The sequence below is a fragment of the Sebastes umbrosus genome, chromosome 18, assembly GCF_015220745.1.
Source record: "Sebastes umbrosus isolate fSebUmb1 chromosome 18, fSebUmb1.pri, whole genome shotgun sequence".
Lineage (NCBI taxonomy): Eukaryota > Metazoa > Chordata > Actinopteri > Perciformes > Sebastidae > Sebastes > Sebastes umbrosus.
Genome location: NC_051286.1, coordinates 12768616 through 12781009, shown reverse-complemented (window position 1 = coordinate 12781009; position 12394 = coordinate 12768616). Strand labels below are relative to the sequence as shown.

The following is a 12394-nucleotide window of genomic DNA, read 5'->3' as shown; positions in this document are numbered from 1 at the left end:
AAAAATCACAAATAAAGAACCTTGAAACTGCATGTTTTTTGCCCCAAACTGCATGTGATTATCATAAAGTGGGCATGTCTGTAAAGGGGAGACTCGTGGGTACCCATAGAACCCATTTTCATTCACATATCTTGAGGTCAGAGGTCAAGGGACCCCTTTGAAAATGGCCACGCCAGTTTTTCCTTGCCAAAATTTAGCGTAAATTTGGAGTGTTATTTAGCCTCCTTCTTGACATGCAAGTAATACACGGTTGGTACCAATGGATCCCTTAGGTTTTGTAGTTTCATATGTTACCAGTACCTTAATTTGAGCTTCAGAACTGAGCCCGCAACATCCACAGAAATACAGTAATAGTGGGTGAATTAAAAATCAGTAACACAATATCGAGATACTCATGTGTATCCATATTTTCATTCACCCCGAATAAAAATAGTTCATAAACTGACTACAAATCACCTAATTCAGTCAATTTTGCTTCACACTGGTGTTTCCCTGACCTGTGAACAGTCAAAGTGGATTACAGCGGTGAAACAAGCTGTCCACCTTTCTAAAAGAAATAATAATTTAATCATGTTTCAGTCAGAGACCTTCATGCTCAGCCAAGTCGAATGTCTAGAGGGAATCACTACTAGACAGTCAGGTGTGATCGTGCATTCACACCTGGAGACACACACACACACACACACACACATCTTTGCAAGACAGACACGTCACTCAAATGGAGGCAAAGTAGCTGGGATTGGTCGAGATAACATCAGCACGTATATGTGTGTGAGAGGGAGATTAAGAAAGTGTGTGAGAGAGAGAGCCCATGACAGGCTGTCGACCCATGTCGGTCTAAAGGTCTGCACATTTTAGTCGCTGCAGCTCTACGCTGAGTGACACCCTCAAACACCAACCTCCCCGCTGGTGGCCCAAACAAAACAGAGTCTGTTCCCTCTACACACACACGCCTAACGCACACTCGCACAAAATCAACCCACTATTCTCTATTTCCCATACACGCCCACGTTCACTCACCCCACCAGGAATCCTCACCTTCATCTTGGCACAGCGCAGCCAAAAGTAAACCAGCTAATCACTGCTTGACGCTTAGAAGAGGCTGCAAGCCTGCCCATCACACATACAAACATACAGTAGATATCGGAGGATTATTAATGCTGAATATCCTCTTAATCTTCTCATTTATTCCAGTTGCTGCTGGTGTTCAGTTGCTGCTGTTCCACTGATCAATCTATGACACCGAGACAGAGAAAGTAGATTGAAGACTGAGAGAGACAGGGTGTGCGTGTAATTGACAGACTGACAGAGAGAAACTTTGGAACATCCAAGTTCTTTGCCAAAATAACTTTCCTTCAATTTTGCCACCAGATCAGAAGAAAATTCAGCACAGAAAAGCTCTACACACCTTCCCTCCTTTCTGCTAGATTTCAAGACCACATCTGAACCCTTATCAGTCTATGCTTTTCCCCCTCCTCTCCTCCCCTCTCCTTCCTCCACCCACACAACATCCGACCGTTTCACAATCCACCGCAAAAAGTTTTTCTCCACAAAAGCTCAATAAATCCAACTTGGAAAACTTTAAAACTGTAGTACTTCATTAGTGAAATCTAACTTTATCTATTACTTTCACAGAGTGTCACAAATCTTTCAACTCGCAGCCATCCAATTCTGGAACAAAGCTCTTCCTCCTTCTTGCCCCTGCAGCATCGTAATTGAGCAGAGACGATTACTCATCCAGACCCCAGCGGAGGTGCTACAGTGTGTTTGTGTCACTGTTACATAACAACCCTCACTCCTCCTGAAGTCAATAGAGAGAGTCAGTGTGTTTGACAAGGCTCAGGCCCTCAGGGTCTCTGCAGATCACATCAAGCAGGTGGGCCCGGACACTCATTCATCTCCTAATAGAGGGGATTCCTCGCCCTCGTGGTCCACATGTGTTTGAGTGCTGGTGGGATATGATGGTGCAGCTAATACATTTTTTCCCCTGTCTGTTTGCTGGTGCTTGTGTGTGAACTAATACTATGCACATCTGCTTCTTCCTGCATGATAAGGGTGTTTATGATCCAGCTGATAACTCAAGCTTGTGTGTGTGCGTTTAGGTTAAAGAGGATTCGCAGTAGCAGCTTAGCAAAGAAGGTGAGCGGAAGAGACCTCACAGCTGTCCACTTTGTGCAATTACTCTAAAATAAAGATGTACTTGCATCGACTGCTGCAATTTCGAAATCACATTTAGGCTGCAAAGTTCCATCAGAGTGATGTTGCGTCAGTGTGCGTAGTGTATATATATAGAGAGAGAGTCTGCTCGGGCAATCAAGTTGCATTTTAGAGTATAAAGTATTTAACAAATGAAGCTGTAAAACTGGCTTTTAATTTGGTCTGCACAACATTTTAAAGGTATTCCTCATGTGCTGTGTTTACGTTTTTGCAACACTGGACCACATCAAAATGATTTTTTGACAGCTGCTGTGCACTGTGCAAATGTGTGTGTGTGTGTCTACAGGAAACCAATCTGACCCATGGGATTAGTGGCCGACTTGGTGAGCGACTCTCATTCTGTTCCAGATGTTTATCACGTCATAAAGGCCTCAAGCTCTCTGTGAGAAATAGGTAGGAACACAACCTCCTTTCAACACACAAACACACACGCACACACACTTCCTATAGCTGCAGCCTGAGTTGTAGCAGCAGTGACAGACACGTTGATAAGAAATCACCTCTGTGTGTGTAGAGTATCAGCTGGTCTTAAGTCACTAGAGCACATAAACACACAAGCACACACTTCCTTTTTTTGACTCGTGATACATCCTAAAGACAGACACACATGCAAATGTAGCCAGATGTGGGGCTCTTTTGTCATTTATCTACTTTCTTCTAATTATCACCCAGTGTATTTTATTATATATATATATATATATAGCAGTAATATAGTAACAAGTCAGAACTAAACAAAAATATGTGCAGTTTTAAATGTTCCCCTCAGGACACAACACTTTAAAGGTCCCATATTATGCTCATTTTCAGGTTCATACTTGTATTTTGTGTTTCTACTACAACATGTTTACATGCTGTAATGTTAAAAAAAACCTTTATTTTCCTCATAGTGTCAGCCTGAATATGCCTGTATTTACCTTCTGTCTGAAACGCTCCGTTTTAGCGCATTTTGACGGAATTGCAACAGAATTGCGTTGCTAGGCAACAGCTTGGGTTCATGTGTACCTCCTGTCAAGCTGATGACATTCACATACGCTGCAACCAGGAATAAACTGGGACACATTTAGAATGTTTACATTTAAAATTGTGTCATGGGTCTAAATATTGTATATTCGTGACATCATGAATGGGCAGAAATCCTGACAGCTTGTTTCAAATGCAGAGTTTCTGAATACGGGCTGTGTGTATTTCCCTGTGGATTGAGCGTTTCGATACTTTCACAGTATTTATATAGGACTTAAGCCTACTTTATAATAAAAAAAACGTGAAAATCTCACTTTTTTATAATATGGGACCTTTAAATTGTAAACCTATATGGTTGATATGAAAACAGTTGTCAACCTCTATCTTATGTATGCAACAATAAGCTATAAGACATGGCACGCTTGGTTGCATATACACACACTGTTAAGAATTTCCCAGTACAATAACATTAAAGAACTGGCAGCAGGGTTGCCTTTATGTTAATGTAAAATAAACATTATTATACTGTCACTGAAATTTACAGCTTTGTACCGTTAATGAAACGTACAGTTTGAACTGTTTTTTTTTTTACTAATTCCACAGTATTTTACAGTTAATTTACTGTTTAAAGATACATTATATAGCTGTTTTTCACCTTTCTTTTACATTATCTTACTGATTTGTTTTAATGCACTATTTATTTTTTACATACATTTGAATAACCATTATTTTTTGCCTAGATGAATAGACTTAGCAGGTTACAGACATAGGAATAGTCACACTAAATACAATTAAAGGCACTTGTTAGGAAAAAGGCTATAATAGACTTGTTGACACTTTTCCCAAAATGTGTGTCTATAGCTGGCTACAAGCACAGAATGCAAACCAGAACATGTGAGTGAATAACAATAAAGCTAATTCACTGATTTTCCAATCATGTACAATGTACAAGCCTCACATGTGCAGATCAGGTCCCAGAATTAAAAAAAATACTGCATGAAACTGTTACTGATGATACTTTAGACAGCTGATCAGCAGTAAAGTGATGTTTTTTAAGAATGCATTATAGTCCAGTTAAAACAGTAAAGCACTGTATTTAGCAATAACAGGTTAATACTGTTGAAATCCTGCTGTAAATTAACAGCGATTGTTTACAGTGTACATTTAGTATTTAGAACACTATTGCGCTTGTTCCACCGGTGCCATGTCGTGCGTAATGAGCGCAATGAGTGTGGCTGGAGCGCACCAGCTGGCTGCACGAGAAGAGGTGTCAGTCAGTCATCATCCACATATACATACAGTATGAATCTTTACAGTTTGCTTTGAGTTCTTGTTACAATAATAGATCACCAGTCTCGCTCCGACAAGTCAGAACTGATGTTCAAATGGTGCAAAAGTAGGAGCACATTCCTTAGGTTTTTGGTCTGAATTTGTTGGATTTAAAACTTGGGATCAGAGGAATATAATATTTTAAAGCTCAGATATAGTTGTGCACACTAGAATGTGTCAGCCTATACAGTAACTTCACATAGAGCCACGTTGTTTGAAGGTTCTGAATGGTGAGAAGACATGAAGATAACTCCTCTGAGGTGAATGGGGTCGAGGAGCAGACGCAGTGGCCTTTCATAAAAAAATAAGACTTAGTGCAAGCCTCAATAACTCTCTTTTATCATTTTATGGATGCACTTTTCCTTTTTTCCACGTTTAAGTCAAAACAGAACGTCTAGACGAGCTGTGCAACTTCTATATTCAACATTCTAGAATCTCTTTTTGGTGATGACGCTCAACATTCTAGAATCTCTTTTTGGTGATGATGACGCGCTTCTTCAGCCAGCCAAGCAGAGAGGTAAAAAAAGGTAAAAAAAAGTTCTTACCGAGATACTGTCGGATGTCCAGCAGGATCTTCGGTGGTCCTCCGTTCAGCTGGTAAAAAAGGGAGCCGAAACAGAAGAGGAACAGCGTCGCCATGCAGAAACCATAACCCCGCAAGGAGAATCTGAGAGCAGGCACAGCAGCAGCAGCAGAGAGGAAGCTGCTGTACTTTCTGTTGTTTCTGTCTCTAACGTGGTTGTTGGTAGTCTGGTTGTGCTGGTGGTTGTTGCTGCTGTGAAGAAGGGGACTGCTGCTGTTGAAATTCTTCATCATCTCCTCCTCACAAAGCGCCGTGGAAAGTCACCCATCCGCATGTGGAAAGTGAAAGTTGTCGCTTCTTTGAGAGCATTAAGAGTGCTTTTTTGGTTTTTGGAGACGCGCAGCTACCCAGCTCTCCGTCCTCCAGCTGCCGCAGCCACGGACTGGATTTTCTTTTTTTACGCACAGGCAACGTTTCACTTCTGCTCGGTTCCTCTTCGTTTGGATGAGTGCTCCTTCCTTCCGTCCTTCCAGCAGAGTTTAAGGGTCCATCCTTCTGCCTCTGGAGTCTTCTGGGTGTCAGATTACTGAACGTGGTAAAAGAGGGGAGAAACTTCCATGCAGGATTTTTTTTGGGTTGGATTGTTTTTGCAGTGCGTAAAACAGCTCCACCCAGTGTTTAGAGGAGAGAGATAAAGTAGTTTGGTGGGCATTCATGTGATTGAAAAGAGTTTGATTTATCCTCCTGAGACCCAGCCCATTGACATGTGTCCTCTGTAGTGGACATTTTGTCCACATGCATATCCTTTTACTCTTTTGACTTACTCTATATCAACCCCTGGTGTATTGTAAAGAGGACATCATGGGCTGATATGGCATGTGTTGTTTTTTTTTAATCAAGTTGAATGTATTCTTGGTTTAATATCACTCTACGGCCATAATCTGTTCATTTCTTTTAGGTCTTTTCACACTGAAATAGTCCTGTAGTCCACTACAATGGAAATGCTGTAAAATAAAAAAGAAAGTTGAAAAAGCCTAAATTGTAAGATTTTCTTTTAACCCTAAATAGGAAGGAAATCACACAAAAAAGGAATTGGAAGACTCTCTTTGTACTTGGTTCCCAGGAGGATATAGTAGCAGCCTGGAGAGACTGACAAGGAGGTCTGTGGAGAGAGTTTTAACGCTTTAGCTGTGGATTTACATTTTTCTTAATTTCAGAGTGGTGACTTTATCCTTTAACCAAAGCTTTAACAATATGCTGATTAAAAAAAAGGTCTATTGTAGTTTATTAATGATTTTGAGATATCAAATGACATTGAAGACAAAACCTTCATCCTTAATAGAAACATCACAGTGACCGATTCCCTGTGTAAAGTGGTTATTAATCATAAAATGGAACAGGCTGCTGTTATCACTACTTTAAGATGAAAGAAGATGTTTAATGTGTGAGATGTGTATCAGCTCACTTCTTATGTATGTATGGGTGTGTGTGTGTGTGTGTGTGTGTGTGTGTGTGTGTTAATCTCTCTCTATTCCCTAAGGCCAGCCGTAGGGGCTTTACACTGAGCCATATATCTTCCCACAGTGGGACCAGAACCCACCATTAGACTACACCTGCACTTAGGAAGGCGACAACAGTCATTCAACATACTAACTGCCTCACCGAGAGGGTGCTGGTGTACTTTCACTGGTGACAGCTACAGGAGTCGAGGGAGCAACAACGGCTGTGAGAAACAATTTGGCTCAAAAGACAAAAGGCAATAAAGAAGAGCACAATAATAGCACTGTTGAGGGGCGCATTGGCATGGCCTTTTCCACAGGTAGATGCATTGTGAATAACGCAGTGCTGTATTTTGCAAGCTACGCAAAACAAGTGTGAATGCATTATGGGTTTATAGCCCAATCTTCCCTGCAGCACAGCAGTATATGGATGTCAGTGAGGTCGCCGCTGTAAATCAGGTTTAGTCTAATCAGAGCTACTGGCCGTGGGATTTAAACCAAATCACTTCTGGTGGTGTGTTACCTTTTCTTTGGACTGTGGAAGAAAAGTGGAGTACCTGGAGGAACAAAATCCAAGATGCACCCAGATGTGTCATACAAGTTTTAGCTCGATCCAACTGAACCTCCTCTGTAAAATCTCACACACATTCAGTAAACAGTGTTTCCACCCACCTGTGATCACTCAAGGTTTTGTGTACACTACTAAAGTCATGTTAGAGTAAATAAAATTATTGGGAAAACGGTAGGAGACAGAGAGAAATTAACCTCATTCTGACATTGCACATTTAAACAAAAAGGCCCATTGCACTTAAGACTAAGAGGCCACTTAATTGAGTTTACCCTACCAATGAGAATCAATAGGGAGTAACCCAGGGAGCTACAAATTCAGATAGTTGGATTTACCGTCCAACACTAAAGTAAACTTTACGAGTCAGACTTCACAAACTTTCAGAGGAGCTACTTAAAGGTCCAGTGTGTAGGATCTGGCGGTTTCGGTGAGGTGAGGAGATTGCATCCAACTGATCAATAAAAATATGACATTAGTTTACTGGTGAGGAGTCTTTGGTATCAGAATATCTATTCTCACTCTCACATCCTCGGTCATGATGAAGTATGATATGATCCTGTCATATAAAGGAAAAATCAAAACTGATTGTTGGATTCATTGAAAACAAATCGTTGCAGATTCTCCCCACATACAGACACAAAATACAGCTGTGAATAAACACTGCAGAGGAATGTGGTTCAGAATAAATGGTGAGAAACACGAGCCAGACGGTCTTCATTGCAATAAAGGTCTCGTCTTTTCCTCCGGAGACGCTTTAAATTGGATGAGCAATTGTATCTGTGGAAGACGGAGTCGTGAACTGGAAGCTAACTGCTCATTACTCAGCGGTGTGAAGGACAATTATTGCACAGCGGCTCGATCTTTCTTAAAAGGTACTATAGCAAGTAGCCAAGGAAGACACACTGGACAGGTTTTGTTCTCATTCTTCCTGAAGGAAATTATTGTTCAAGTTGTGTCGATTTCTCAGAAGAATGCTAAACAACTGTCTCGGATAGAAGTTATGCAAGTAAAAAACAGTCTTTTGGGACAACAGTTGATGTAATGGGGGTCGATGGTCTGGTGCGTACCTATTTGGGGCTTCTTGGCATGAATAAGACTGGAAAACAGCTGCACCGCAACAAGAGCCAGACAGGCAGTCGAACTCTGATCAGATGTGTGTAGTTTTTTAAATGACGCCAGACACGGTAAGACAATGTTTTTAAGCTCCTTGTTTTCAGAGCTCCAACCACCAACTGAACCTTTGACAGTATAAGAAGTACAGGAGTTGTTATTGAGAGATACAGTAGTGATGTAGCGCAACCGAGTAAGGTCATAGAGTTGTCTTCTGTTGTTCCTTTTGACCAAACTGTAGAAAATGAATGAACCTCTAAGAATAAAATAATAACATGTTTGACAGACAGGTTTTAATCAAATTAAGTCTGGTGGTATTATTCCTTTTGTCGCCCCATCCACACTTTTTCATTTTCAATTTAAAAAATGTTATTAAAGAAAGTTATCAACAGGCCAGAGTCACAGTTAACCACATTGATGAAAAGAGCCAGTAGGCCATGCCCACGTCTTTCCATTACCGTGTGTGTGTGTATAGTGTGTGTGCATAGTGAGACTCGGGGCGCCAGCGTATGGCAAGAAACAGTTTTTATTATATTTCAGAATGACAAATAGTTATGGACATTTACTTTTGTTGTTTTCAATACACAAGCAAATCTGTATGGACAATCATTAGGTAGATGAAAACCAAATAAAATAATAATTTGTACACATATCTTACAATACATACTGTAGTTCCTCACTGGCTAAAGCAATATGCATTATGCAGGAAGGTATTGCTATTCATATAGTACAGCTAATTACAGTTGATGTGGAAAAAAAAAAAAAAAGCAAAAATAAGTTATTTAAATATCAATTACATATACAGAATGTGCAACTCCTGCTAAGCATTTCATATATGTAATTAAGAATTAATTTTTTCTAAGACTGCAAACTGGAAGTGAGTAACTGGAACAGGTTGAATGGTTATCAAAGTTGGCATTGGGAACTCAATACTAAAATAAAATACCAGCGTCACCCACTGAAACCCTTTACAATACCTGACAACGAATGTCCATTCATGGACCTGTGAACAAAATGGAGCCAATTCCGCCTATAAAACAGCTAGATTTACCCTCTAAAGTGCATTTACAGTGTCAGTATTTTCATTCTTTACAAAACACTTCTTGGGTCTTTTACTTTTTTTTTAAATGATGACCCCCACCCTCGCTTTCTCAGAGCACCACTTTTGATTGAAGAGAAAAAAGGCATCAAACATCTACCTATCAAGTTCCCACTGCAAAAAAAAAAACATCCTCTAATTTTAGCAATAACACAAATTTTTTAAATATGAACTCCATGGGATAAGTCTTCAGTTCAGTTCTGACTGAGAAAGATAGAACTTTACTGTTAGAAATAAGAGAGAAAAAAACACAAATGTTAGCTCCGTTTCATGTAGAGCAAAATGACGATGAGAGTTTCTGGTTGTTTTTAGCCCAAAGTTTTGGTCGTGTCGAGAAGGTAACCCGCAAAATCTGATCTGAAATCTGCAAAAACTCTTCCCAACGACCTATCCTAACCTTAACCATCTCACGGGTTACCTTCTAGACACGACAAAGTTTTTCTAACAGGCTGACCCGACGCAGCGTTTCCCTGATTTTCTATGGGGAATGGGAATTTGACGTCACCGACAGCAAGTCGGCATTTCTGGAGGATAAAAGGTTAAAGAGTGCCATCCGCTGGCGGTTTACTTCAAGTGTCAAAAGACAACACAAAACACTGCACAGTGAATAAGCTTCAAAAGCCGAATTGCAGTATATATAGCATACAGTCAGACACAAAAGTAGGCTAACGTTATGGGTTTCATTTTGCAAGATACCGGTAGATTCAGTATGCAGTATTAGCCAACATTTTGTTAGTATTCCGTTAGCATAACATTAACTAGCTTATCTTTGTCCAGATGATTGGATCGTCATATACCTACCCGTTTGTAAATTGGACATCGGCCTCCAAAGATTTACATATTTGTCTTTTGCACGTACTTTATACATTTCTGATGATGAACGATTGACAGATGAATAGACCGGTGACAGTCTATCTCCGTACGCTAACGGAGTTGCTCCGTACGCTAACCTCCAAAAATGTCGGCGCGGCCCAGAATGCTCTGTGATTCCCATTCCCTATTTAGTGTCATCGTGTATGCCGACCTTAGAGGTCAGCTTTTCACCTGATATATCTGTCCTTACCATGTAACCTCAGCGTGTTTTGAGAAATTAAGAATTTCAGACCGGCGTTGATTCTATAGCTACAGTATAATGTGTTTAAAAAAAGTCCCAAACAGCTTATTATTCAGCTATAAATCAAATTCCTCAAACAAACTGTAACCAAAGTGTAGACAGCCCAGATGTCAGCTGCGTCTTTGGAACATGTTCCTCGTCCCACATGTGTCAAACATGGATGTTAAACACGGGATGACGTCCGTGTCGTGCCTGTGGTTTTGTGGTTTTTATCTTCGGAGCTTCACAAGTACAGAAGCTGCAATCCATCAGAGGCCTGTTCTGTGGTCCATGTGCACGGCTCAAATGATCCGGTTTGTTTTTCAAAATGATTTCTCAGACACATTCAGAACAAAAAGGCTTTAGCACAGTTCATCCTTGTGGTATAGTCAATAATACTATACAGATGTTCTATGTGATGAACATTCGTAAATGGTAAGGCAACTTAAAACGTGCTTGGACACACGGGGGAATGTTTTGTTGCTGTGAAAGCTGATTGTGATTACCGGAGTAAAACAGAGCTTCCTGTAAGACTTGTATTCATATCGGCTCATCCGAGATCTGCAGTGAAATATAATGTGAAATATAAAGGTGTGACATCAGCTGTTTCAGCTTAGAAATGACTGAGAGCTGGCCTCCAAATAAGGCTGCGACATTCAAAAAGGCAAACACAAATTCTGACATATAAATCATTTTAAAATGAAGATATGCTATAATACAGAAACATGATACAAAATAAGCCATCTCAAAAAACCACCATAGTTTGGTGTGTGTATTTAGTCGATTAAAAGTCCATCGTCATTAGGAACCTATTAGTGGGAATGAAACGCTGAATGAGGAGTAAATCACTTTGGCCGAGCTACTTCCTTAAAGAGACCCTCAGATAATGTCGCCTTGCCGCGAAAGATGAAAATGAAGCACTTATGAAATATGCAGGAAGCAAACCGTCCTTTCTGTATTTAAAAAAAACATCCATCCTACAAAAGAGTGTGCTATCTTCCTTCAAGGCAGATCCGAGTCTTTATTTTTAAGACTTTGGGGGTGTCTTCAGAATGAAAGCCATCCCACCGAGTGAGTCGACAGTCTTTATTTTTATAAAAAGGCATCTGATATCTTGTCTTGGCTGCTGGGAGAAACTCCTCCATGCCGTAAACATTTGCGAAAAGAGAGTGATAAAGAGAGAAAATCAGAGAGCAGGGTGGCTTCACTGTGAGTCTTTTGACACATGCGAGACAGGAAGTGCTGTGGTCACCCGTGTGATCGCCAAGTCCCGTGGCCTATTTGTCTCTGGCCGCCTACTGACCGTGTTTAAATGAGATGGTGCTGACCAGTGAGTTGATACCTGTTATTTCATACGACTCCACCAGCAGCGCGGTTAGGACTGCACCTCTCTGTGCGAGCCGACCAGTCGGGCCTCGCTGACCAGTCGGCGGACGTGCCTTTCATCCCGCACCCCGGCTTCCCACGCGGCGCTCTCCGTTAACGAGGCCATGCGACTCAGCGTGTCGACTCCCGCCGCCGCCAGGGATGCGGCGTACATGGGCAGGCCGATGGAGGTGAGCCAGTCGGAGACCGTTCTGATGTTACCTGAGGGAAGAGGCTTCCGGCACATCTCTGTCAAACCTCCAGAAGGAATCTGAGAGACACAATGGGGTGAGAAGGCATTAGTTACAGCTATTACTGAATAAACAGAGAGATTAGTGGTGAAAAAAAACAGATGTTTTCAATCTTTCAGTTTTTTTTTTTTGCCAAATCACGTAAAGTTATAGACTTTATTAAAGCTTAAGCCAGTTTTAACCTACTTACATCAATAATACATTGACAATTCCCTTTTAAAAGTATATCTCCACATTCACCCAGCTTGTGAGGTATTTAAGCAAGCATAATAATCACAGCTCCTCTATCATGTTGCCAGACGAGGGTACAGGGAAATTATTGTCTCACAACTGGCCTATTTTCCAGCCTGCATTGTTACTTTCGAGGAAAGCCTAACTTT

The 12394-nt window shown here is 40.9% G+C and overlaps 2 protein-coding genes and 1 long non-coding RNA gene across 9 annotated transcripts in view; 1 reads left to right on the top strand and 2 right to left on the bottom strand.

Moving 5' to 3' along the window:
* Positions 1 to 5708, bottom strand: part of usta (uronyl 2-sulfotransferase a) — a 61181-nt gene extending 55473 nt beyond the window's left edge. The window contains exon 1 of one of the 2 annotated variants that reach the window (XM_037750717.1): positions 5052 to 5708. In XM_037750717.1, coding sequence (XP_037606645.1) covers positions 5052 to 5322 — 271 coding nt within the window. In that variant the 5' untranslated portion in view covers positions 5323 to 5708. The remainder of the gene's footprint in view (positions 1 to 5051) is intronic. The other variant, XM_037750718.1, reaches the window with a different exon arrangement.
* On the top strand, positions 5495 to 9006 carry LOC119476978. The gene is made up of 3 exons (XR_005204141.1): positions 5495 to 5624; positions 6098 to 6189; positions 6570 to 9006. It is a non-coding gene; the product is annotated as an uncharacterized LOC119476978 (long non-coding RNA).
* Positions 8717 to 12394, bottom strand: part of sash1a (SAM and SH3 domain containing 1a) — a 187723-nt gene continuing 184045 nt past the window's right edge. For all 6 annotated transcript variants that reach the window (XM_037750709.1, XM_037750710.1, XM_037750712.1 and 3 more), the window contains one exon: positions 8717 to 12034. In XM_037750709.1, the coding sequence (XP_037606637.1) occupies positions 11774 to 12034 (261 nt within the window). In that variant the 3' untranslated portion in view covers positions 8717 to 11773. The remainder of the gene's footprint in view (positions 12035 to 12394) is intronic.